At 38.7% G+C, this 27,808-nt stretch overlaps 1 protein-coding gene and 1 long non-coding RNA gene across 5 annotated transcripts in view; one reads left to right on the forward strand and one right to left on the reverse strand.

Annotated features, from left to right (window-relative positions):
* Nucleotides 1–9,384: 9,384 nt before the first annotated feature.
* Nucleotides 9,385–27,808, reverse strand: part of LOC143210006 (uncharacterized) — a 64,486-nt gene continuing 46,062 nt past the window's right edge. The window contains exons 2-3 of the long non-coding RNA XR_013009174.1: nucleotides 12,471–12,580; nucleotides 9,385–10,981 (exon numbers count right to left, since the gene is read on the reverse strand). This is a non-coding gene — a long non-coding RNA (uncharacterized LOC143210006). The remainder of the gene's footprint in view (nucleotides 10,982–12,470; nucleotides 12,581–27,808) is intronic.
* Frmd5 (FERM domain containing) overlaps nucleotides 13,211–27,808 on the forward strand; it is a 39,081-nt gene continuing 24,483 nt past the window's right edge. For 2 of the 4 annotated variants that reach the window (XM_076426405.1, XM_076426406.1), the window contains exons 1-5: nucleotides 13,251–13,614; nucleotides 24,932–25,036; nucleotides 25,367–25,409; nucleotides 26,214–26,390; nucleotides 27,587–27,798. In XM_076426405.1, the coding sequence (XP_076282520.1) occupies nucleotides 13,519–13,614; nucleotides 24,932–25,036; nucleotides 25,367–25,409; nucleotides 26,214–26,390; nucleotides 27,587–27,798 (633 nt within the window). In that variant the 5' untranslated portion in view covers nucleotides 13,251–13,518. Of the gene's footprint in view, nucleotides 13,615–24,931; nucleotides 25,037–25,366; nucleotides 25,410–26,213; nucleotides 26,391–27,586; nucleotides 27,799–27,808 lie in introns of all 4 variants that reach the window. The other 2 variants (XR_013009172.1, XM_076426407.1) reach the window with 2 other exon arrangements.

Genomic DNA, 27,808 nt, shown 5'->3' on the forward strand with positions numbered 1-27,808 from the left:
ACCAGGCAACGCAAAGCGTTGAGGTAACGTGGGTAGGATTACGAACAGAGAGAATGGCAATACGAGTGGACAGGTCTCAATGAACCACCCCTCTCAATGTATCGACGCCGAATACCGGCTCCAATCGGTCTGGTACATACAAGCAAGGTCCGACACAGCAGAAGGCTGTGTCGGAGTCAAAAATACGAGTCGAGTAAAGTGACGTTACGGCAATAATTACTCGACATATTTAGAACGACGATATACAATCTTAATAACTAACGCACGCAAGTCGATGGAATTATATTAAATTACGCACGCAAGTCGATGGAATTATACTAAATTACGCACGCAAGTCGAGCAATTATCGCGGAGCAAAAGGTGTGAATCGGAGAAGAAGTCTCCGATCCACGGGGGTTCAAAGGCAAATCAGGCAGAAGGCTCTGATTCTTTCAAAGTAAAAAATAAGAGCGAACCAGAGCAGAAGGCTCTGGTTCGAAGGTGACGCGGCGCGTACAATGCTTGCAGTGCAGCTCCGGTCAGAGCCGATACCCGACGTGTCCTCACCAAGAGGAATGGACAGTGAGAAGTGTTCAAACGTAACACCATCTCTCTGCCAACTACCTGCCACCAGGCAACGCAATCCATTGAGATGACGTGGGTAGGATGACGAACAGAGAATTTCTCTGCCAACTACCTGCCACCAGGCAACGCAATCCATTGAGATGACGTGGGTAGGATGACGAACAGAGAGAATGGCAATACGAGTGAACAGGTCTCAATGAACCACCCCTCTCAATGTATCGACGCCGAATACCGGCTCCAATCGGTCTGGTACATACAAGCAAGGTCCGACACAGCAGAAGGCTGTGTCGGAGTCAAAAATACGAGTCGAGTAAAGTGACGTTACGGCAATAATTACTCGACATATTTAGAACGACGATATACAATCTTAATAACTAACGCACGCAAGTCGATGGAATTATAATAAATTACGCACGCAAGTCGAGCAATTATCGCGGAGCAAAAGGTGTGAATCGGAGAAGAAGTCTCCGATCCACGGGGGTTCAAAGGCAAATCAGGCAGAAGGCTCTGATTCTTTCAAAGTAAAAAATAAGAGCGAACCAGAGCAGAAGGCTCTGGTTCGAAGGTGACGCGGCGCGTACAATGCTTGCAGTGCAGCTCCGGTCAGAGCCGATACCCGACGTGTCCTCACCAAGAGGAATGGACAGTGAGAAGTGTTCAAACGTAACACCATCTCTCTGCCAACTACCTGCCACCAGGCAACGCAATCCATTGAGATGACGTGGGTAGGATGACGAACAGAGAATTTCTCTGCCAACTACCTGCCACCAGGCAACGCAATCCATTGAGATGACGTGGGTAGGATGACGAACAGAGAGAATGGCAATACGAGTGAACAGGTCTCAATGAACCACCCCTCTCAATGTATCGACGCCGAATACCGGCTCCAATCGGTCTGGTACATACAAGCAAGGTCCGACACAGCAGAAGGCTGTGTCGGAATCAAGAAAACGAGTAACGTGAATTTAAGACAATAATTACTCGACTTACTCGGGTGCGGCCTATCGGCGATTCGGGTACCCCGGGGACGCGACACCCCGTACTCACTCACGGCACAATCCGTGAGTGAGCCCCTGGGGGAGCTCCCTCGGCGAATAAAACTACAACTTCGTGGTACGTCCTCTTCTTGGTGTGTCCTCTTCTTGGTGTGTCCTCTTCTCGGTGTGTCCTCTTCTTGGTGTGTCCTCTTCTTGGTATGTCTTCTTCTTGGTATGACTTCTTCTTGGTGTATTCTAGCTGAAACAGACTAATAATATAGTTAGACATAACAATACATAACCCTGCACACGAGAGCAAACCTAACACCAGCTCACGAGAGCCAAACAAACCCCGCACACGAGTGCGAATCTAACCAGCTCACGAGAGCCAACCTAACACCAGCTCACGAGAGCCAAACAAACCCCGCACACGAGTGCAAATCTAACCAGCTCACGAGAGCCAACCTAACACCAGCTCACGAGAGCCAAAATGACCCCGCACACGGGTGCGGCCTATAGGCGATTCGGGTACCCCGGGGACGCGACACCCCGTACTCACTCACGGCACCATCCGTGAGTGAGCCCCTGGGGGACCTCCCTCGGCGAATAAAACTACAACTTCGTGGTACGTCCTCTTCTTGGTGTGTCCTCTTCTTGGTGTGTCCTCTTCTTGGTATGTCTTCTTCTTGGTATGACTTCTTCTTGGTGTATTCTAGCTGAAACAGACTAATAATATAGTTAGACATAACAATACATAACCCTGCACACGAGTGCAAACCTAATACCCGCTCACGAGAGCAAACCTAACACCAGCTCACGAGAGCCAAACTAACCCCGCACACGGGTGCGGCCTATAAGCGATTCGGGTACCCCGGGGACGCGACACCCCGTACTCACTCACGGCACCATCCGTGAGTGAGCCCCTGGGGGACCTCCGATCGGAGGAATACCAATTTCAGACAAGATATGAAAATGTTTCGAAGCGGGACTTGTGAAAGTTCCGATGCAAACAATTGGAAATTCAATTCAACAGTCACAAGACCAATCATAATTCTGCACATGAGTGCGAAAACAACCAACGAAGCAGCTCACAAGAGCAATTATAATCCTGCATACGAGTGGGACGCTCAAAATGTAATTTTTATAAAGAATAAAATTGGTAAATTTGAAGAAGACTCAATAGTCTTCAGTGAAAGTCTCGATAAAAATTTCAAAAGTATGAAGGACGAGTTTAAATGACAAAAGAAGTTTTGAAAAATATTAGTAATCAAACTTACCGTTGTTCCTTGAATTGACAGTTGAAGGTAGGCCAGGGTAACTGTAGATGACCTCTAGTCCACCTCTGGTCCACCTCTGGTCCCTCCGGTTCTCCTAGCGCTCCTGGTCACGCAGCACGTCCGCTCACCCCACTTCCCACGCCCCGACTGACTGACCACCGGTGAGCTGTCGCCGATCTGCCGAGCTCGAGCGGCGCCCCCCACTCCGCCGAATATCGATCGATGTCGATCGCCGTGACAATTATTGAAAAATTTATTATTTCCATCTGGTTAATGTTTATGACAATTCTATTTGACAGCGATGTCCACAAGCAAACCCTTGGCTATCTGACCACCTAATTTTTTAGTCCAAGTGGCTAATAGTTTTCGTGATACGTAATAACTTTTAAACCAGAACATTCGCACGCATTAATTTATTCGATACAATTGACAGATAAATTTATTATATCTGGCTGTTTAATGTTTATAACAATTCCTTTTTCTAACGATGTTAACGAGCACTCCCTTGACCACCTTGCCATCTAAATTTTTCGTAAAAATAGACAATAAAACTCGAAATATAGAATAACTTTTAAACCATGAACATTCGCACGCATTAATTTATTCGATACAATTCACAGATAAATTTATTATATCTGACTGTTTAATGTTTATAACAATTCCTTTTTCTAACGATGTTAACGAGCACTCCCTTGACCACCTTGCCATCTAAATTTTTCGTAAAAATAGACAATAAAACTCGAAATATAGAATAACTTTTGAACCATGAACATTCGCACGCACTAATTTATTCGATACAATTCACAGATAAATTTATTATATCTGACTGTTTAATGTTTATAACAATTCCTTTTTATAACGATGTTAACGAGCACTCCCTTGACCACCTCGCCATCTAAATTTTTCGTAAATATAGACAATAAAACTCGAAATATAGAATAACTTTTAAACCATGAACATTCGCACGCACTAATTTATTCGATACAATTCACAGATAAATTTATTATATCTGACTGTTTAATGTTTATAACAATTCCTTTTTATAACGATGTTAACGAGCACTCCCTTGACCACCTTGCCATCTAAATTTTTCGTAAAAATAGACAATAAAACTCGAAATATAGAATAACTTTTAAACCATGAACATTCGCACGCATTAATTTATTCGATACAATTCACAGATAAATTTATTATATCTGACTGTTTAATGTTTATAACAATTCCTTTTTCTAACGATGTTAACGAGCACTCCCTTGACCACCTTGCCATCTAAATTTTTCGTAAAAATAGACAATAAAACTCGAAGTATAGAATAACTTTTAAACCATGAACATTCGCACGCACTAATTTATTCGATACAATTGACAGATAAATTTATTATATCTGGCTGTTTAATGTTTATAACAATTCCTTTTTCTAACGATGTTAACGAGCACTCCCTTGACCACCTTGCCATCTAAATTTTTCGTAAAAATAGACAATAAAACTCGAAATATAGAATAACTTTTAAACCATGAACATTCGCACGCATTAATTTATTCGATACAATTCACAGATAAATTTATTATATCTGACTGTTTAATGTTTATAACAATTCCTTTTTATAACGATGTTAACGAGCACTCCCTTGACCACCTTGCCATCTAAATTTTTCGTAAAAATAGACAATAAAACTCGAAATATAGAATAACTTTTAAACCATGAACATTCGCACGCATTAATTTATTCAAAATTGATTTTTACTATATAGAAGATAATGCCATGAGACATTTATTAATTCTAGCTACATAATTAATGTTTATAATAATTCCTTTTGCCAACGACGTGGACAAGTACTCTTATCTTAAGAGAATAACTATAACCCCGCACACGAGTGCGAAAACAACCAACGAAGCAGCTCACAAGAGCAATTATAATCCTGCATACGAGTGGGACGCTCAAAATGTAATTTTTATAAAGAATAAAATTGATAAATTTGAAGAAGGCTCAATAGTCTTCAGTGAAAGTCTCGATAAAAATTTCAAAAGTATGAAGGACGAGTTTAAATGACAAAAGAAGTTTTGAAAAATATTAGTAATCAAACTTACCGTTGTTCCTTGAATTGACAGTTGAAGGTAGGCCAGGGTAACTGTAGATGACCTCTAGTCCACCTCTGGTCCACCTCTGGTCCCTCCGGTTCTCCTGGCGCTCCTGGTCACGCAGCACGTCCGCTCACCCCGCTTCCCACGCCCCGACTGACTGACCACCGGTGAGCTGTCGCCGATCTGCCGAGCTCGAGCGGCGCCCCCCACTCCGCCGAATATCGATCGATATCGATCGCCGTGACAATTATTGAAAAATTTATTATTTCCATCTGGTTAATGTTTATAACAATTCTATTTGACAGCGATGTCCACAAGCAAACCCTTGGCTATCTGACCACCTAATTTTTTAGTCCAAGTGGCTAATAGTTTTCGTGATACGTAATAACTTTTAAACCAGAACATTCGCACGCATTAATTTATTCGATACAATTGACAGATAAATTTATTATATCTGGCTGTTTAATGTTTATAACAATTCCTTTTTCTAACGATGTTAACGAGCACTCCCTTGACCACCTTGCCTTCTAAATTTTTCGTAAAAATACACAATAAAACTCGAAATATAGAATAACTTTTAAACCATGAACATCCGCACGCATTAATTTATTCGATACAATTCACAGATAAATTTATTATATCTGACTGTTTAATGTTTATAACAATTCCTTTTTCTAACGATGTTAACGAGCACTCCCTTGACCACCTTGCCATCTAAATTTTTCGTAAAAATAGACAATAAAACTCGAAGTATAGAATAACTTTTAAACCATGAACATTCGCACGCACTAATTTATTCGATACAATTGACAGATAAATTTATTATATCTGGCTGTTTAATGTTTATAACAATTCCTTTTTCTAACGATGTTAACGAGCACTCCCTTGACCACCTTGCCATCTAAATTTTTCGTAAAAATAGACAATAAAACTCGAAATATAGAATAACTTTTAAACCATGAACATTCGCACGCATTAATTTATTCAAAATTGATTTTTACTATATAGAAGATAATGCCATGAGACATTTATTAATTCTAGCTACATAATTAATGTTTATAATAATTCCTTTTGCCAACGACGTGGACAAGTACTCTTATCTTAAGAGAATAACTATAACCCCGCACACGAGTGCGAAAACAACCAACGAAGCAGCTCACAAGAGCAATTATAATCCTGCATACGAGTGGGACGCTCAAAATGTAATTTTTATAAAGAATAAAATTGATAAATTTGAAGAAGGCTCAATAGTCTTCAGTGAAAGTCTCGATAAAAATTTCAAAAGTATGAAGGACGAGTTTAAATGACAAAAGAAGTTTTGAAAAATATTAGTAATCAAACTTACCGTTGTTCCTTGAATTGACAGTTGAAGGTAGGCCAGGGTAACTGTAGATGACCTCTAGTCCACCTCTGGTCCACCTCTGGTCCCTCCGGTTCTCCTGGCGCTCCTGGTCACGCAGCACGTCCGCTCACCCCGCTTCCCACGCCCCGACTGACTGACCACCGGTGAGCTGTCGCCGATCTGCCGAGCTCGAGCGGCGCCCCCCACTCCGCCGAATATCGATCGATGTCGATCGCCGTGACAATTATTGAAAAATTTATTATTTCCATCTGGTTAATGTTTATAACAATTCTATTTGACAGCGATGTCCACAAGCAAACCCTTGGCTATCTGACCACCTAATTTTTTAGTCCAAGTGGCTAATAGTTTTCGTGATACGTAATAACTTTTAAACCAGAACATTCGCACGCATTAATTTATTCGATACAATTGACAGATAAATTTATTATATCTGGCTGTTTAATGTTTATAACAATTCCTTTTTCTAACGATGTTAACGAGCATTCCCTTGACCACCTTGCCTTCTAAATTTTTCGTAAAAATACACAATAAAACTCGAAATATAGAATAACTTTTAAACCATGAACATTCGCACGCATTAATTTATTCGATACAATTCACAGATAAATTTATTATATCTGACTGTTTAATGTTTATAACAATTCCTTTTTCTAACGATGTTAACGAGCACTCCCTTGACCACCTTGCCATCTAAATTTTTCGTAAAAATAGACAATAAAACTCGAAATATAGAATAACTTTTAAACCATGAACATTCGCACGCACTAATTTATTCGATACAATTCACAGATAAATTTATTATATCTGACTGTTTAATGTTTATAACAATTCCTTTTTCTAACGATGTTAACGAGCACTCCCTTGACCACCTTGCCATCTAAATTTTTCGTAAAAATAGACAATAAAACTCGAAGTATAGAATAACTTTTAAACCATGAACATTCGCACGCACTAATTTATTCGATACAATTGACAGATAAATTTATTATATCTGGCTGTTTAATGTTTATAACAATTCCTTTTTCTAACGATGTTAACGAGCACTCCCTTGACCACCTTGCCATCTAAATTTTTCGTAAAAATAGACAATAAAACTCGAAATATAGAATAACTTTTAAACCATGAACATTCGCACGCATTAATTTATTCGATACAATTCACAGATAAATTTATTATATCTGACTGTTTAATGTTTATAACAATTCCTTTTTATAACGATGTTAACGAGCACTCCCTTGACCACCTTGCCATCTAAATTTTTCGTAAAAATAGACAATAAAACTCGAAATATAGAATAACTTTTAAACCATGAACATTCGCACGCATTAATTTATTCAAAATTGATTTTTACTATATAGAAGATAATGCCATGAGACATTTATTAATTCTAGCTACATAATTAATGTTTATAATAATTCCTTTTGCCAACGACGTGGACAAGTACTCTTATCTTAAGAGAATAACTATAACCCCGCACACGAGTGCGAAAACAACCAACGAAGCAGCTCACAAGAGCAATTATAATCCTGCATACGAGTGGGACGCTCAAAATGTAATTTTTATAAAGAATAAAATTGATAAATTTGAAGAAGGCTCAATAGTCTTCAGTGAAAGTCTCGATAAAAATTTCAAAAGTATGAAGGACGAGTTTAAATGACAAAAGAAGTTTTGAAAAATATTAGTAATCAAACTTACCGTTGTTCCTTGAATTGACAGTTGAAGGTAGGCCAGGGTAACTGTAGATGACCTCTAGTCCACCTCTGGTCCACCTCTGGTCCCTCCGGTTCTCCTGGCGCTCCTGGTCACGCAGCACGTCCGCTCACCCCGCTTCCCACGCCCCGACTGACTGACCACCGGTGAGCTGTCGCCGATCTGCCGAGCTCGAGCGGCGCCCCCCACTCCGCCGAATATCGATCGATGTCGATCGCCGTGACAATTATTGAAAAATTTATTATTTCCATCTGGTTAATGTTTATAACAATTCTATTTGACAGCGATGTCCACAAGCAAACCCTTGGCTATCTGACCACCTAATTTTTTAGTCCAAGTGGCTAATAGTTTTCGTGATACGTAATAACTTTTAAACCAGAACATTCGCACGCATTAATTTATTCGATACAATTGACAGATAAATTTATTATATCTGGCTGTTTAATGTTTATAACAATTCCTTTTTCTAACGATGTTAACGAGCATTCCCTTGACCACCTTGCCTTCTAAATTTTTCGTAAAAATACACAATAAAACTCGAAATATAGAATAACTTTTAAACCATGAACATTCGCACGCATTAATTTATTCGATACAATTCACAGATAAATTTATTATATCTGACTGTTTAATGTTTATAACAATTCCTTTTTCTAACGATGTTAACGAGCACTCCCTTGACCACCTTGCCATCTAAATTTTTCGTAAAAATAGACAATAAAACTCGAAATATAGAATAACTTTTAAACCATGAACATTCGCACGCACTAATTTATTCGATACAATTCACAGATAAATTTATTATATCTGACTGTTTAATGTTTATAACAATTCCTTTTTATAACGATGTTAACGAGCACTCCCTTGACCACCTTGCCATCTAAATTTTTCGTAAAAATAGACAATAAAACTCGAAATATAGAATAACTTTTAAACCATGAACATTCGCACGCATTAATTTATTCAAAATTGATTTTTACTATATAGAAGATAATGCCATGAGACATTTATTAATTCTAGCTACATAATTAATGTTTATAATAATTCCTTTTGCCAACGACGTGGACAAGTACTCTTATCTTAAGAGAATAACTATAACCCCGCACACGAGTGCGAAAACAACCAACGAAGCAGCTCACAAGAGCAATTATAATCCTGCATACGAGTGGGACGCTCAAAATGTAATTTTTATAAAGAATAAAATTGATAAATTTGAAGAAGGCTCAATAGTCTTCAGTGAAAGTCTCGATAAAAATTTCAAAAGTATGAAGGACGAGTTTAAATGATAAAAGAAGTTTTGAAAAATATTAGTAATCAAACTTACCGTTGTTCCTTGAATTGACAGTTGAAGGTAGGCCAGGGTAACTGTAGATGACCTCTAGTCCACCTCTGGTCCCTCCGGTTCTCCTGGCGCTCCTGGTCACGCAGCACGTCCGCTCACCCCGCTTCCCACGCCCCGACTGACTGACCACCGGTGAGCTGTCGCCGATCTGCCGAGCTCGAGCGGCGCCCCCCACTCCGCCGAATATCGATCGATGTCGATCGCCGTGACAATTATTGAAAAATTTATTATTTCCATCTGGTTAATGTTTATAACAATTCTATTTGACAGCGATGTCCACAAGCAAACCCTTGGCTATCTGACCACCTAATTTTTTAGTCCAAGTGGCTAATAGTTTTCGTGATACGTAATAACTTTTAAACCAGAACATTCGCACGCATTAATTTATTCGATACAATTGACAGATAAATTTATTATATCTGGCTGTTTAATGTTTATAACAATTCCTTTTTCTAACGATGTTAACGAGCACTCCCTTGACCACCTTGCCTTCTAAATTTTTCGTAAAAATACACAATAAAACTCGAAATATAGAATAACTTTTAAACCATGAACATCCGCACGCATTAATTTATTCGATACAATTCACAGATAAATTTATTATATCTGACTGTTTAATGTTTATAACAATTCCTTTTTCTAACGATGTTAACGAGCACTCCCTTGACCACCTTGCCATCTAAATTTTTCGTAAAAATAGACAATAAAACTCGAAGTATAGAATAACTTTTAAACCATGAACATTCGCACGCACTAATTTATTCGATACAATTGACAGATAAATTTATTATATCTGGCTGTTTAATGTTTATAACAATTCCTTTTTCTAACGATGTTAACGAGCACTCCCTTGACCACCTTGCCATCTAAATTTTTCGTAAAAATAGACAATAAAACTCGAAATATAGAATAACTTTTAAACCATGAACATTCGCACGCATTAATTTATTCGATACAATTCACAGATAAATTTATTATATCTGACTGTTTAATGTTTATAACAATTCCTTTTTATAACGATGTTAACGAGCACTCCCTTGACCACCTTGCCATCTAAATTTTTCGTAAAAATAGACAATAAAACTCGAAATATAGAATAACTTTTAAACCATGAACATTCGCACGCATTAATTTATTCAAAAAAGTAGTCTTTTCAAAATATTTCTGTCCAGATAGATTCTTGGAACATTTATGTATTAAAAAGTGAAAGGTAATAATTCTCGTTTATGAAATGTTTTGAAATTACAAACTGAGGTGTCTCGTATACAATTTGAAATAGGAATTGTTGATTTTCCTAAAAAATTATTCTTCAATAATATATTTCTAGGAATTCTTTGTCCTTGAGTTTTGCTTTTAATATTGAAACCAACATCGTCTGAAATATCTGCTCGGTACAGAATGTAACAATTCATGATGATCAATATGGTTCCGTGACGATTTGCCTTCTCACCGACGAGAATCTCCTCAGTAGCCTTCTGTATCGACGAGATCATGTCGATGGCCTTCTGTTTCTCACTCCAGTCAGAATATATCTTAGAGGGCGTAAGAGAACACCGAAATATTCGAGTGACACGAACTCCCATAAGGCTGGCAGTCTTTAATAGTATCTGGTCGGTGCCTTTGCACTTGGAACTATTTTAACTCGAAAATTACACATTTCTTCCGACCTAGAATAATTAATTTCTTTCTTTGTATGAATACGAAATTGATATAATAGCTCATTCAACATATTTAATAATGGCACTGCAATTTTTAGTGGTAACCCTCCACTCGAGTGCTAAGGGTTGAGAATATATAATTTATTGATTTAACTCATCCAATTTTTATTCAATTATTTGATCTTTTAACTAATTTTATACTGGATGGACGACATTCAAAATGAGCGATTATATTAGGTTGTCCCAAAAGTTCCTTCCGCAATGCCTTTCTTTAATATTGCTAAATAAATATTAGGTTGTCCCAAAAGTTGTTTTTCGATGCATGCACATAATGCAAATTCATATTAAGAAGTACTAAAATATTAACATAAAGATTATCGTATTGTTTGTATTTATTTAGCTACATTAAAGGAACACAATGCGGAAGAAACTTTTGGGACAACGTCTACTCGTTTCATCTCTAGGGGTGCGCGGGTATCAGAACCCCCGCGGTGCACCGGTCAGGTCGGGAGACCGAAAGTTCATAATGTTCCTGTATTCACAATTTCAGGTACCCAAAATTATAGTCGGGTCAATCGGCATCCCGGAAGTTTGTAATATTCGGGTACCCAAATACATTCTGATTGTTAGATCCTGACAACCCGTCATATTCATGTGATCAGAAATTTTGTGGGATCCCCAAACTTGACTCTACCCGCAAACTTTTAGGATCCCGTCCCGACGATCTGACTCGATTATAATTTCGCGTATCCGGATTTTATAAATTTTTGGGAACCCGACCAGATCCTGTGCAAACTTTCCCAACCCCATTTTGACTATTGCAACAATGGTCCCCCATTGTAATACTATTTCGATCACGTTCATCACTAATGTCACAATTACACGGTACATAAAAATTAAGGTTGCACGAAAAATTGCCGATCTTCGAGCGCTTGCAACTTAATTGCACGATAGAAAGTCGTAGAGCATTCTGTCTGGCCTTATTTTCAGGCCTGAAGCTTCTACTTTAGCCTGCTACAAGTTGTTTTTAATTTATGTAGCGGATGAAAAAGTAAACATACTTTTTCTTTCTGAAACTTTTTGTTCTATTCCTATAATTTATCTGCAGTCTGCGGTACCTCTAGCTCCGATCGATACAGCAGGATCCTACATGGAATTGGTAATGAGCCTCTAAAGCCCCAGGAGTATGTGACACAACATACATCAGAACTCTCTGCATACATCCATACCGATACATCGCTCTCTGATCGCGTTTACTATGGTTTTAAAAGTAATCTGTCTGTCCTTCTTTGGACGAAACCAGTTGTAAACTATAAAAGGACAAACTAGTGAATACTTTACTTCTATATCTTTGCAGACCATGTTTCGTAAGACTTTCTAAAAGAAGAAATAAATTTCTCTCTCTCTCTCTCAAGCAGATATTTCTCAATTATTTTATAAAAATACAGATACAATATAAATTTATATTGTACGGTTTTGTTGCATTCGGTGTACTCACATAATACAACTGCTCCAATTCATCATCTATGGTGGTAGGATAGTAAGACAACCCGTTCTAATGCTAACGTACCCCATGCACGTCTGTGCTGCCAAACGTCGTACCTGCTCCTGTGGGCAATAAAAATATATTATTAACGCATATGTACATTGATTTTCCGTTTAGCTAAAAGGAAACATCAATGTTAAGTTTAAGTTAGATCAGGGTTTCCTAAACTATGTTCCGCTGAACCTGAATAGGTGTTCCGCGACAATTTGGAAAGGTCTGATAAATGAATGTATAACAAGTGTATTTGTGTATATTTCGTAACTCGTAGGAATTCCCCAACCCAAAAAATAAGCTGTGTTCCGTTAAAATTTCCGGGTTTGCGAAGTGTTCCATTGCAGAAAAAGTTTGGGAAACCCCAAGTTAGATTAGGCTTTTAGATTAAGTTTTTTAATGAGTCTGACATGATATGCTATGCTAATTTATTTGTAACATATTTGTATATCTCTTAAAAAATTAACGTAAATACTTCGAAAGTCAATGTTAATAAACATCACATTTTAAATTAAAGCAAACAGACGTGTAATTAGTAGATATTGCCGCGCACTAAGCGTATTAAATCCAGTCGATTCAAATTTCCCGCGCGCCGGTACAATTTAAAGGGACAGTCGAACGACCGACACGAAAGGTACCGCCTGGAGTGTCCCCTCTCATTGCATCCCTACTCTTTGCCCCAGGTGTCCGGTAGCGGCAACGTTGCGTTCGACGGGGTTTCGTAAACGTGGCATCGTCGGAGGATCGAGCCAGTGGATGGGACCGGTTGACAGAGTTCAGAGTTCCTTTACGGTGATGTCTCGTCGTTCATTTTACTGTGCTGTCGTGCGTAGTGTCAGCCCGTCGGAAAATTCGCAAGAGGTTCACGCGTCTCTGACAATCCCATCGTTCACGGGGAAAGCAACGGCGACGTAAATTTCGCGTGTAATCAGCGGGCAGTGTGTGGTGCTGTGGAGCAGGAGACGATGAGGGCCGGAGGGATAATTCGGGTGGCGACTTGAGGGCAGAAATGTTGAAGTTTGGCAGCAAGAACGACGTTACGGTGGTGCATCGCGCCACTATTCGACTCTTGGACGACGCCGAAATTATCCACTGTGACTTTCAGGTGAGAGAGACACGCTCATTGACCAGTCGCCGCACGCGACCAACCTATTGATAACGCTTAGTACACGCGCTACTTCTACCCCTTTTTTCTCCTCAGCCTACGACCGGTAACGATCGCACGGCGAAACAACCCGATGGTTCACCAGCTCCGTGAACTTGAAAACACGGCTTTGCGAACGAAATTTTTCCACTAAACCGATCGAAAGAGTAAACGGTAGACCACCGTCTAACGCGATCAAATTTGCCGTTTAAAAATGACTGTTTATTGTGGTAGCTAGTGCACAGTCTCATTAAACAATTCTCTACTGATTCACTGTTGTATAAAACATTTTTCATCGCGTTCCTCCAATGATTGCATGTGCTTTCGTGTATTCCTCCCTCGGACAATTTATGTGTATAATATACATATGCTTCACGTGATAGTAAGTGCACAGCGGATGTCCCATAAATTGTTTAAAAAGACTGCACACTTTCTGCCACCGCAGGTACATACCCAAAATCTTTTCAACCCCTTCTTAAAATTCTATTTCTTTGCAGGCAATAGTTAAGCATTCGAGTGAATATAGATGTACAATAAATATTTTAATCGTTGTGCTCGTAAAAAGAAAATACAGTGCGGCAACCAGTTAAAGACCTCTTTAGGTGTATTCGACTATTTTTTCGTTTGTATTCGAGTATTTTGTCCAGGATGTCCAAAAGTTGCTTCGGTCTCACGCCTGTCTCTGTATTCGTGCGTGTGCGAAATGATCATTGATCGAAAGTTGTGTTTCCTGCTAGTAGTATTGCTCTGTCTGTGATGCAGCTCTTTTTTCATAGCAATGACGTACCCCGTGATTTTTCATTTCCGATCGGTTATGTCATTTCGAGATTGAGTCGGATGGACCGATTTGGATTTGTTGATAAATGACAGGTCTCGGTCGCACCATGACCAATAGGGGTACATGTTTCATACGTGTACGTGTACACGTTCGACCGTCACGGAAGCTTCCTCACGTCACCCACCAGACCACGTGCACTCACTGACATGGATGACGAGTTTTTTCCAGCGATGTCAACGTCGACTCGCAACCGTCTATATTATTCAACAATACGCTATAATTTTGTTTCTGTTTCTACGTTTTCGTTTTTTCGAATTCTTTCATTCGCTAGGTATGCGTTTATCGCACATTTAATTGAATCCCATAAGTTTAATAAAAATACATTTAACAAATGTATCGTACGTACATGAATATTAAATTAATTTTCTTTTTAACGTTATCGATAATATCGTTATGGAATGGAGGTATTTCGAGAATCGTTCATTACGACAACGCATTCTCCGTTTACCATTAAGAAACTTTTAATCAAAATAGTTCCGGAAACTATAGATCCAGAGAAGTAGTTCGATTATCGCGATGATCGATTTATTAACCGCCCACTAGACCAGCCGAAGTTTTGTTCGGAGTATTAGCGAATTCGATGACAATGCGTGAACACTGGCGAGCAAAAGATACAGCACGGAGAGATGTCAAAACACGTTGGTAACAGACTCGGCGAAATATATTTGAAAATTTCTCTTTTTTTGGTCGCTATTCTAAATTTTGAAATTAAAATTTTCAAAAAGGTATGAATGTCGATACATTATCAGATTAAATTATTCCGGAGTCGCCTGATGAGGGGAGGGAGCACAAATCCAGGGGAAAAAGTTACCCCCTCTCTGACGGCACCGGACAACAGTGACGAAAAGCGTCACGTGACCGAGCCGCGGCGGAAGGGGAAGCTAGAGTGGGGATACAAGTTTCAATCTGGCGACTTTGGGTGCGACTCGGTTTTCCTGTGCGAGCTACACCATGTTTCGCGGGATCTACGTTATCACTTTCGCTCGGCGCATCGATTTTCAAGAAATATTTCCTGCCATAGAATTCGAACATTTTGTACTACGTTTATCAGTGACATTTCCAAGACAAGTTTCCGAATTAACTTGCACACGAATTAATATGAAACAGTCTACACATTCGTAATGAATTGTTGATTATCGTTCAATGATTTTCAATAAACAGGGAAGCTGATTATTATTTGAGGGACGAACAATAGAACCTCGATTATTAGAACATTGATCAACGAAACGTTTAATTATTGGGGCATCAATTAAGAGGAAATTCGATTGATGGAACATCGATGCTCGGAATATAGATACAATTGAGTGCACACGCAGAATGCTTTTATTTCGACCACGGTCACTCTTTTGAATATTTAGTGCACGGCGAAATTATGGCAACTAGCCGATAGGTATGACATACCTACTCGACAACTACTGATAACGAATCAACATTGCGAAGAGGAAAAAAGGAGATTAACGCTTTATCTGCTGATAATTAGGTGATATGCACTTTTGGAAAATTAGATGTTCTTTTTTTAATAAATTGTTGAGCAGTGATAACAATTTTATCGGTACTACAACGAACTAACTTGTGCGATACAGTTAATATAGCTAAATATTGATACTATATTTCACTTCGTCTCTATACAGTTTCAAGAATCGTTTAACATTTATATGTACCTTCAGGATTTATACTTCCGGAAAATAAATTGCTCTCCGAAGGCTAAATCTGTGTAAGTTTTATAAAATGATTTCCTTTCACGTGAAAACAGTCACCTATATAAAATAATAATCGAATAATCGATGAACTCGATTGTCCGAACAATATCTGATTAATTCATTCATAAGCGCAGTGCTTTCGAGGCTGAAAGCTGTTGTCGAAATTGTTCCATTGTTTGCAAAAGAGCTAGTCGCGCCACAAAGAAATATCTGAGGCATTAATAACAATAACACATCTCCGTAGGAGCGAGGAAAAGAGCTCTCCCATAGTAATCCGTGGTTGTCGCAAAAGCCTCCTAAAAGGTAAGGCCAACACAATAGGTAAAGAATCCCGAAGATCTGAAAGTAGTTCGCAGAGTAGTTAACTTGTGACCTGTGAGATCTCTAGCTTGAAAACCGTGATAACGTTGATTCCGGTGTTCGAAACAGTTTAACACAATGTTTATTCCGTCATCGCAAAACCGAAATTAGTATAACCAGTGTGTCCGGTCGCTGTTCTAGAGCCTGTTCCATCGGTCGCCACATTAAATTGATTCTGTGCAAACATTTTCGCTGTAGGTGTCTGCTATAATTGCATTCCAATTCATTTCAAGAGGAGAAAACTTATCAATTTCCTTAATTAACCGCGACGGGGATTAATCGTCCAAGAATACACTGTTATAAATAATTGTTCATACGCTGGATCTTTCATTCGCCGCGGTACGAGCATGATGACACATGTCCCAGAATGTTTGGTGTTCGCGAGTGCCTTTATTTTGATGCGATCCTCAATACTTTATGGCTCATATAGAATTCAATTTCGCCAATGTGCAATAATACCCGGCGAAATATTTCCCGTCAGGATAACTTTTCCACTTTTTCGATTGCACTCTGACCCACACACCGAAGAGCACAACACGTCGGAATTCATATACTTTTAATTCCACTTTCCAATTGGACGTTTCTTGCGATTGGCTCGGTCCTAAAGTGATTAGGTTGCACATCTTGTAATCATTTTTACGTCCTTCTTATATCAATAATATAGCGAGTAAATAATGGTTATTTTGTCTTGTCGCTGCGCCAGGCAACAAACTCATAATAAGGTTGTTCTGTAACTGCTTCCCTTCAATTTGCCAGTACTATTGCGGAGAGAGATTTCATACTAGTTGCGTTCTTGTTAAGAATGTTTCCGTGCAAACTGTGCTCCTTCTTCAACTCCTCCAATAAAATGTTCTGCAAGTTCTTCGGCAGCTTTCGCATCTGCTCTTTCCGTGTGTACCGAGAATTAGGCAGTGTGCCATGGTTGTTCTGATTTTTAAATTTCTTTAATCTTATCGCATGGTCGAACTGCGGGTTTTATGCGCTTGCGAAGATAAATATACAGGGTAAGTCACCTAACGTTGCCACCTCAAATATCTTTGTTCTTTTTAAAGATACGTCAAATGTCTGAACGACAAAGAGATATCAAGGTCACCTTCATTTTTTTAAATGGAAGCACCCTTTTTTAAACACCTACAGTGATAGTCCCTTTCATTAGGAATTCAGTGACTATAATTACCCATGCACGTATACACTTTCTAAGTAGCTCTTAGTCCATATAACAGACACAGAACATTATTATTTTGCATTAACCATTAAAAATTCGCAGTCCACTCGTTAAACACTCAATTTTCGAAGACCCTTATTTGTAGACTTCATACTTAGGCTTTAAAGACAACAATAGATATTGGAGGTGGCAACGTTAGGTGACTAAACATGATTTATCATAGTGATCGCAGATTCACGATCACGATCCTGATTTTAATCCTAATGCTTAATTACAATTATCTATTAAGTTGTCCAAAAAGTTCGTTTCGTTCTCGATCAATGTGCTCAGTGCTAATTCAGAGTAATTTTTAACAGAATCAATGGCATGGTTAAGAAAGGGTTAAGGAATAATAAAACATGAACGAACATAAGATTGTGTTTGTTTGTGTATGCTGATGTATCTAACAATATGGAATGTGCACGTAGTGAAAGAAACTTTTAGGACAACTTAATGTAATTACGATCTTAACAATTATAGGAAACGCAAATGATACTTCGAGAAACGTATTTTGTTTTGATTGGGCCGTGGCGGACGCGTGGGGGATAGCGTCGTGGAAGGGGAAGCTAGAGTGGGGACACAAGTCTCAATCTGCCAAGTCTGCAGACAACAGGGAAAAAAGTGCACACTTGTTATGTAGATCGAGTGGCCTTTTATACTTATGTAAATGTTATGCAAACTTTTTATATCTTGAGGAATGTTGTCTCTGACGTGGTTGTATGAGAAGACCATTGACTAGGACTTTACTTTGCACAACGATTATGTAGTACTCTGGTTGTAATAATACTTGAAACACAATTGTTCTCGTAAACGCATAAAATCCTCAGTCTAGTCATCGACAGTTAATGTAACACGAAATAGTACTGGGTGTTTCGTTTATCTGATAACGGAAATATCTTGTGACGCACTGACGTTACGAAAAAACTTGTTCTGTATGAAGGGTACAATCATATAGTCTAATTTTTTGAGGACTAGAATGGTGGGGAGGGGGGATATGAAGGTCAACACTATTATACTCATTTTTCAATTTGATACTCTTATCGATCATGGTATAACAAACAGACAGACGAGAAAGCGAGCTAATAGAAACGTGGTAAAAAATAGGACATTCTTAAAAACTTAATTTGACTTTAAAATCCTCCCTCCTCACCATTTCAGTCCTCAAAAAAATTGGACTATATCGGTACCTGAATGTAAGAAGTAGGTAACTTGGACATTTTGAGTTATCTACTTCGTATTAAAGAAGAAATCAAGTAGAATTTAATGTAAAAACTGCTGGGTAACATATCAAAGTAATCTACGACATCTAGTGAGCAGTGTTCAAAGTAGATAAAAAATAAATACAGATTTCTATTTATGTTATAACTGGGCAATTCGACTTTTTAAAAATTTTTTTAAATCCAAGGTGATGTGTTTTCATGTATTGTTCCACTTAAAACAAAGAAATATAAGCAGATATTGGCAGTATGTTGAAAATAACGGTCCTCCTACCATAATCTTAAAACCTTAAAATACAGTTTCATCAGTTTCTCTAATTGTAAAATCAGGAATTGTAAGTTACCTAGTTCTTACATTCAGGCGGCGATATGATTGTACCCTTCGTACGGAACAATTTTTGTAAACAAATTTTTTTCGTAACTTCAGTGCGTCACAAGATGTTTCCGTTATCAGATAAACGAAACACCCTGTATATGGAGAGCGAAGAGAAGTTGACTTTTTCGAATAATAGTCCCGGCGAAATCAGCGACGTCTTTTCGAAGTTTGGCTCCCGATATCGGAGAAAGGGGCGTGCTTTCGAATTGAAATTTTCATTTGTGGCTTTCCGAAAGTTCTTCCGTTGATACAGCTGCATACAGCTGCATAGTGCACGGATATTCCCTTTCGGCGATTCTGTCGAACGATAGAAACATGAATACAATATCCATCGGTTTCCCTAGTCATACGGGCACCGCACTCGAATTCCCGCGTGATGTAAAATGTTTTGCTCCATCGAGGCTTGTAAATTTGTGGAAGAAAATGGAGTATACGCGGAACGTTGCTACGCAAACATTGACTCCGAACTACCATAATGGGCTGCCACGGTACCTAGTTATGTTTGTTTCTAACGGGGAGAATCAAGCCGGTAATACTTGTCGATTTTGTTACATTTTTTAGCACAGCAATGGCTATTGTACTACATCAAGAAATATACATAAATTAATAACTCGAACATCTTGTATAAAGAAGTTCGTGTCACAGTGACGTTCAGTCTTGTTCATTACGGGGGAACGAAACAGCGTTGCGTTGAATTAGCATGTTAACTGTCGAATTACAGAATTATTAACTTTGATAACTTGACCAAGCCAATTTCGCGAAACAATCACGTTGCACCCGATTATATCATATTTTATGGATTTACGTGTTATGATACATCGACTGTTGGTCACTGGAGGATCTCGCAATGCGACAGTCATTAAACACACAAACAGCACAAATTAACTAGCACACAATTATCTGTTTCTACGGAATAGAGAGGCTTTTTAACCTTGCGATCGGATGCCATAACGAAAGCGGCTCGTACATCCACTCGAACATTTTGTTGTTTAAGAATAAAATGATTAACATTAAGTGATCAATGTGTATAATAAATTAAGAAAATATACTGTAACAAAACGCGGATTGAGAACCACATTAGAAGGCGTGAAGTAGAACTGTGGGGAAGGTCTTATGGCAGTACACTATTACGCATAAGCAGGCTGCAGATTTTTATGCACTCGTTGCACATTCATTTCTACGATATAAGGAACGTGCTTTTTAAAACGCGTAGATTTATTTCATTTTTATTGCTAGCCATCACCCGACCTACGAAAGTTCTTCAGGTTTTTCACATTTATGGCTTCTGAAAATGTTACAAAAAAAGGCTAGGATATCAAATTCGATAGAAAATTCATAGATTCCACTTTTGTGGAATTTGTCAACAAAAATTAGAAAATGCATAAACATCCGCAGTGTAGTAATTAATCTATAGAAACGAGAATTCGTATAAAAATCCACAGGACATTCGCCAACTTTTAAAGAATATTTACAGCGTGGTTGTCACGTTTATTTCAAGTTTCACCGAAAAGATAGCACCTGGCAGATGTAATAAACAACCACGCTGCACACAAAGGAATGATTAGTACAAACTTTTGAGCGATACTGTAGCTGTTACAAGCGGACATTGCGCAAAATGCATAACTTGATATGCATTTCCCTGTTGTTGCGTTATCTCAAGGTCCTGTTGCGAGGCATCGGTGAATCTTTATCGAAGAAAACGTAGGAATGAAATGTAGGCTTCTGTGTAAATGTTAATACACATATGTACAATTTATTGCGTCATTCGCCAGTGAAAGTAGCATAAGTTGCACGGTGTATCATGTACATACAAGATTTCATATACTAAACACATCTAATTTATGTACATTCTGTACATTATGTACATTCATAACTTTTTCCAGAAAAGGATTCCTTGGTTAAATAATAATAGCGAAAACGCATTCCGTTATCGTATGTCATTCACGCTACTTTATTCTAACATTCAATAAAGTTGGCCGATATTGAATAACAAGTATTAAAACGTCAGCAATGTGCTAATTAGCCCGATAGCAGTGAGCTATCATCAGTTCCAAGTTCTTGAGCAAACGTAAACTAGATTATTCTACGAAATCACGACTACGAGACGTTTCGAAACTCTAAACCAACAATCTATAGAGCGATTGAGAAAAAAAAACAATTATGCGCATGCAGTTTGTTATTAGCAATCGCACATTAAAAAACCATCAGATGGTTTGTCCATGATCTCTGTGACTTCGGGCAGTGACGCTGCAATTGTATTACTTATACAGTAGCAATTACTTCAAAAACAGGAAACTGGCAATCACGTGGAACAAAGATAGCGAAGAACCTGCTCCGTTCGAAATTTTGACACAGGGAACGTGATTTGAATCATGACAATTCATTTTTGGCCTACCATCTTCTGTTATATAAATTGAAGGTTTCCAAATTGTTAGGTGCAGACTTTTTTGACAAGATAATGTCGACAAAAATAATCGGTTTGAACGGTCTTGTTGGAAATGTACAAGAGCCAATCGCCAACTTCACATTTTTAATGTCTATGTTTGCAATTGGAACACATCGTTCCCAATAAAAGTTATTAAGCTGCAAAGTAAATACAGTGTTAGCTGTTTTCCTTTGAACCACAGCAAACATCGACTTCATCTTCTCTAAATTAAACGGAAGAGGTTGGGGAAAAAATGCTTCGAGCAAACATTAATCAGTTCGTTAAGAACGATCCAAATAAGAGAAAAGCAATACTTTAATTTCTTAGCAATCAACCTGAGACAAACCATTGCACATTCTGAATGATATGGTAGACTGCAGATTTTATGCATTTGTGACTAAAAATTTAAGAATGTTGGATTATTTTCATTTTGTTGACACTGAAGACAGATGAATAATTTTATTTGACTTCTGTTTCTGAATTGATCAATCTTTTATCCCCGCGATTTGATTAACTTTCCATTGAATTGAATTTCCGGCGCATTCTTTTATGTAGAATAAAGTATTAATTTTGTCAATGATAAAGTGCGAATAATCGGGGACCTCTCTCTGAATCGCAATGTTTAGGGGTGCGTTATCGTGCGCTAGGTATTACGAGGTTATAGTCTTCGGCTCGATGTTGTAGTCTATCATTGCAGCGATGGTAGTTGGCATTCAAGTCACTCGTCACGTTAAAAACTGTCTGCTTTCGCCAAGAATATTCTTTTTATATCATTCTTGGGGGTGTCCAACGACCAATCGATATATTCCTTGCGTCGTATACCGGCTTTTATTGCCTCTTACAACTGCGTTTCCCGAGATGTATCATTTTTATTAACTAAATTATGCCGTCTGTTCCGCTTGCATCATTCGTGCCCCGTCGACACGGTTTTTCCCCTCGCGCGATGCAACCACCGGCCCATCGAAATGCAAGGGAACGTAACACTGCGATGACACACGCTAGATTCATCAATAGGAAGTCGCAGCCCCTATTGCAGGTTGCAGCTTGAATCGAGTAAACCGACCGCTCATATATCAGTCTTACGTCGAGTGTTTCGATTCGAAAGCGTTTCTGCTGCAGGAAGATTTCGCGTAGCCACACGGTGACGCAAGAAATGCATTCATGCACCTCGGAGCTTGCGCTATCAATGGGCTTATTCACGGAACAACATTGCAGTCGAACGTTCCTGTTCCTTTTAATTGTCCCGCGATGCGACGATCCAGCTCGGCTAACGTTCTTTGACGTTAACGACCCCTGAAATTATACTTTTAATGCTTAATTTTCATTGCAAATGCGAAAGTCTGTACACAAAGATAGGCGAACTGGTCCGCCGCGAGAAAGTCTTTCAACAATAATTTCGTTAATAAATGAAAAAAAACTTTTTAATACCACGCTTATATTAAAATGCTCTAAAAAGGAGAAAATCATTTTTTGCAGACATTAGTGACTATAAATAAAAGCGTGGAGCGCTAAACTATATTGACGTAATCTTCGTGGGCGGTCCACGCTTTTATTTATAGTCATTAATGTCTAAAATAATTATTTTCTCCTTTTCAGAGCATTTTAATATAAGCATGGTTATTAAAAAGTTTTTTTTATACATTTTTTATTTTCTACTTTTTAGTCTTCTTTAAATGGAACGCAAGATATAGTAATATTGAATACTATAATAAAATAGTAAGATATAGAAACGCAAGATATGGGAATACGCGAGATACATAGAATGAGGGGATGACTCCGAGAGACGACGTCTCTTGATGGAGTCCGAAATTGTCCGAAATGGAACTGAATGAACGGAACGCCACACTGACTGAGCTCCTTCGGTGCGAAATGGGTCAGTGGAGTGGGAATGAGTCGGAGTCGAAACGCGTAGTGGAGTAGGGAGCGCTGGCGCGCGGAGTAGGGATCGTTGAACGCGATCACTTACTACTATGCGTCGCGTGGCGAGGTGTGACGGTTAATATTTAAAATATTTTTTTCTCCTAGACGCACAGTTCTTTTTTAAATTTATTTTTTAAATTGCATTGTCATCCAGTTCTGAGCAATGTTTAAAGTTTCAAGTCTCTAGCTCATCGGGAAATGGTTTAAACTTCGATTACGAGATTTGACGCATACAACAACGACGCGGCAAGCTAATATAAGCGTGGTAAAATAGTACGGCAACAAACTCGGACTCGTTTTAATCCCCAACCCATCGCTCATTTTCTCCTAGAAAAATCTCGCGCGACATAGCTGGTGAAAAACCGAGGACACGTTCATCTGTGAAAACATTAGAGAATTTTTTTCGGCGTTGGACCCACCACGGATTTGAAGACTGAACTTTCCTCTCTTCGCAACGAGATTTTAAAACCTGATGTACGATTATTTTTTACTATTTTATGGAACAAAAATGAGCAACAAGTTACAACTTTCCCTAACCTGGATTTATAATACTCGGCTTGTTAAGACAGATTGAATACGTATTCAGACTATCGCGGTACACAATAATGAACGTCTACGTATGTATGGAGTCGTATTTGTGCCGAACAGTTCCGCGTCGGACACTATGCATTCTATTTGGCTAAGCCATAGATGATTATGCGCTCGTCAAAAGTAGCCGGTCCAATAGTTCATCAACGAATATCTCGTAGCCTGGTATTAAAGCTTCGAATTCACGGGTTCGCAGCGTTGCGTTGCGCACAATGTGGATTGCTTCTACCCCGATAATCCATATTGCGACGACCGTGCATGTGCATTTGCTTTTAAATGTAGCATCCTGATCGCTGGATATAGTATAGTGATAAAATCGCTCGTGCGAGCTTCTTCGAGTTACGCTGAATTTAACTGTGCAAACGTGTCTCGCAATTCGCCAGAACGAATTAAGAGGAAAATTATTCTTCTTTCGAGACGAAAGAGATTGAAAAACATGTTGTTATTGTTGGCGGATGGAATTTTCATGGGTTGTTTGCCGCACTGTTCTCTGTTGTTCGATGCTGCTGTTTACGTATCTTATCGATCGGTTTGATAGGGACACTTTGTCACATACATAACCATACGTTTTACCTTGCCGAGTTGATCAACGTCTCCTCAGACTCACGAGCATCTTAAGAGAACTCACTGCAGTTATCTTTCTATTGCAGCCTCAGGACAAGGGAAGCTACATCCTCGAATATGTGTGCAAGCAACTCAAGATCAAGGAAACGGATTATTTCGGACTTCGATACGTAGATCACTGCAGACAAAGAGTAAGCTCGTTTACCATCAACGTTTATTTTCGCTAGAAGACATTATTAGACCTTTCAGATTAGAAGTATTAGATTTATTTTCGCTAGAAGACATTATTAGTGCTTTCAGATTAGAAGCATTAGATGATTGTATAATTTCTGATTGATTAATAAAACTGTATTCTTTAAAATTTAACCATAGAATTTTATTCTCGAATCGGGCACGAACTTACGCAATTATCTGATAAATATCAAATTTTATTAAGTGACGCAGTATTAATTGCATTTGTCATTAATATTTGAACCACCGCAATCACATTTTCTATTTCATACCGAATTCTTCTGTTCCAGCATTGGTTAGACGTGGCTAAAACGGCAATTAAGCAAGTAAAAGGTCAGTTCACAGTTTCGTTAGCTGTAAGCAGCATCGAATAGTATAAATATTCTGCGCTGAATTTTTATACATTTCTATCTTTGAACGTCACGCGAATGAAAATTTATTATGGAAAGGAGAAATTGACGAGGAAACATTTCGAACCATTTACAATCGGAGTTTCTACTGATCACGATTCGTGATTCACCCTGTATATTTGATTCGTTACTGTTGCATTATCTCATCACGGCTCATCCGGCGATAATTATTTCGCAATAATGCTGATTCTTCATTAAACAATATAATAAAAATTCATTCGACACTGGCATTCGGCGCATAGTGGATCAAAGGAGCGAACGTGAATTCGATTGCATGTAACAATGAACAGCTGTGACCAAGGCTTCGATTGCAATTTCTATTCTATAGTCGCTCATTGTGGGTCGATGTCACATAAAACTTTTAGACTGTAAGAGACACGTTGTACTATTCTCATAGATGAGTAAACATAGTAGTGTTTATTTCGGCGAGGATCGAGAAGAAAACAGTAGCTCGCGAAACGTACACAAGACCACGTACAAAATCGCTGAAAATTCGAATGATTAAAAAATCCAACGATAATCAGCTATAAAAGTGACGTACTGTAGTTTGTTTAACTTTGAATTACTCGCATATGATACTTACAGTCTCGAAACTTAAAATTTAGCGTTTCAAGCATAGACAAAGGTGTCGAGTACGCTAGCAAATATCTATTTTGCATTGAAGTAGTTTATTCAATAGAAATTTATTTAAGTTGATTATCACAGTTTCTTCATGGTTGTGTTTCAGATATGGACCCGATTTTGTTCACTTTCCGCGTGAAATTTTACCCGCCAGATCCTCTAAGGCTACACGAAGAGATATCTAGGTATCAGATTTATCAGCAGCTGAAAAGGGACCTTCTTCATGGACGACTGTACTGCAGTCCAGGTGAAGCAGCGCTGCTGGCGGCGTGCATTGTGCAAAGTAAGCAGAGTTTCTTTTCCAAAGAAACATACCTATGCCATCGGGTTATACCGCTCTGATTTACCTACTCCAATATTTATACAAATGTTGGTGTATCTCGGCAAATATTCTACAGGTTCTAGCAACTATGCTGCCGGAGATTCGAAGTTGCATAAAAGGATTGCGGGAGACCGCAAATCCCGATGAAATTACGTGACTATCATGAGATTACTTCGTTCAAGAAATTGTTTGGTATTTTTCGAGATACCCCAGCATAGTTTGTACAAAGGTCCGACGAACGATAGTGCAGTCAACGAAAAGTTGTAGAGGGAAATGGAAGGAACACAATTTTTAACTTTGGGTCTGTGTTTGGACTAATTAGGAGGTAAACATACTAAAAGTCCCCACTCCCAGGAGGTGAGCGGGGTGCAGGGGGCACATAGAACACACATAGGTCCCCTTTTTCGGTTTTCCGCGTATATCTCGGAAACTATGCGTCCTAGCGATAAGACCATTCCATACAAAATTAAAGCTGACAAAATGTACCACGCGATTGATTGGATTCAGCTTTTCGCGATCTCGCATAGTTACCGAGATATCCGCGCTTAAAGTTCACTAATTGTGCTGAAGCTAGTCAAGTAAAGCAAAAAACGTGAAGCAAAAAGTTCTTTTTCACAATTAGTCAACTTTGAGCCGGATATCTCGGAAACTATGCGTCCTAGCGATAAGACCATTCTACACAAAATTAAAGCTGACAAAATATGCCAAAAGATAGATTGGATTCAGTTTTTCGCTATCTCGCATAGTTACCGAGATATTCGCGCTCAAAGTTCACTAATTGTGCTGAAGAGTTAGCTAGTCGAATAAGGCAAAAATTCCTTTTTCACAATTAGCGAACTTTGAGCGCGGATATCTCGGAAACTATGCGAGATAGCGAAAAATTGAATGCAATCAATCTCATAGCACATTTTGTCAGCTTTAATTTTGTATGGAATGGTATTATCGCTAGGACACATAGTTTTCGAGATATAAGTGGAAAACCGAAAAAGGTGACTTCTTTTAGGAATAGGGACTTTTAGTATGTTTACCTCCTAACTAGTCCAAACAAAGTCCCAAAGTTAAAAATTGTGATCCTTCCATTTCCCTCTACGCCCCCCTTATGAGCATTCATTGACTGGACTACGAATGTATCAACGCTCGATTGTTTCTCGTTTTAGGTGAACTGGGAGACTATGATCCCGAGATTCACGAAGGAAATTATATTTCTCCGCACAAACTGCTGCTCAATCAGACGGAGACCATCGAGGAGAAAGCAATGGAACTTCATCAAACACAGTTAAAAGGATTCACGCCAGAACAAGCAGTAACTCACTTCCTTAGGTTAGCTTCTCAGTTGGAGGCATACGCTGTTGACCCGCATCCCGTTAAGGTAAGATCTC

This window comes from Lasioglossum baleicum, chromosome 6 (genome assembly GCF_051020765.1).
Source record: "Lasioglossum baleicum chromosome 6, iyLasBale1, whole genome shotgun sequence".
Lineage (NCBI taxonomy): Eukaryota > Metazoa > Arthropoda > Insecta > Hymenoptera > Halictidae > Lasioglossum > Lasioglossum baleicum.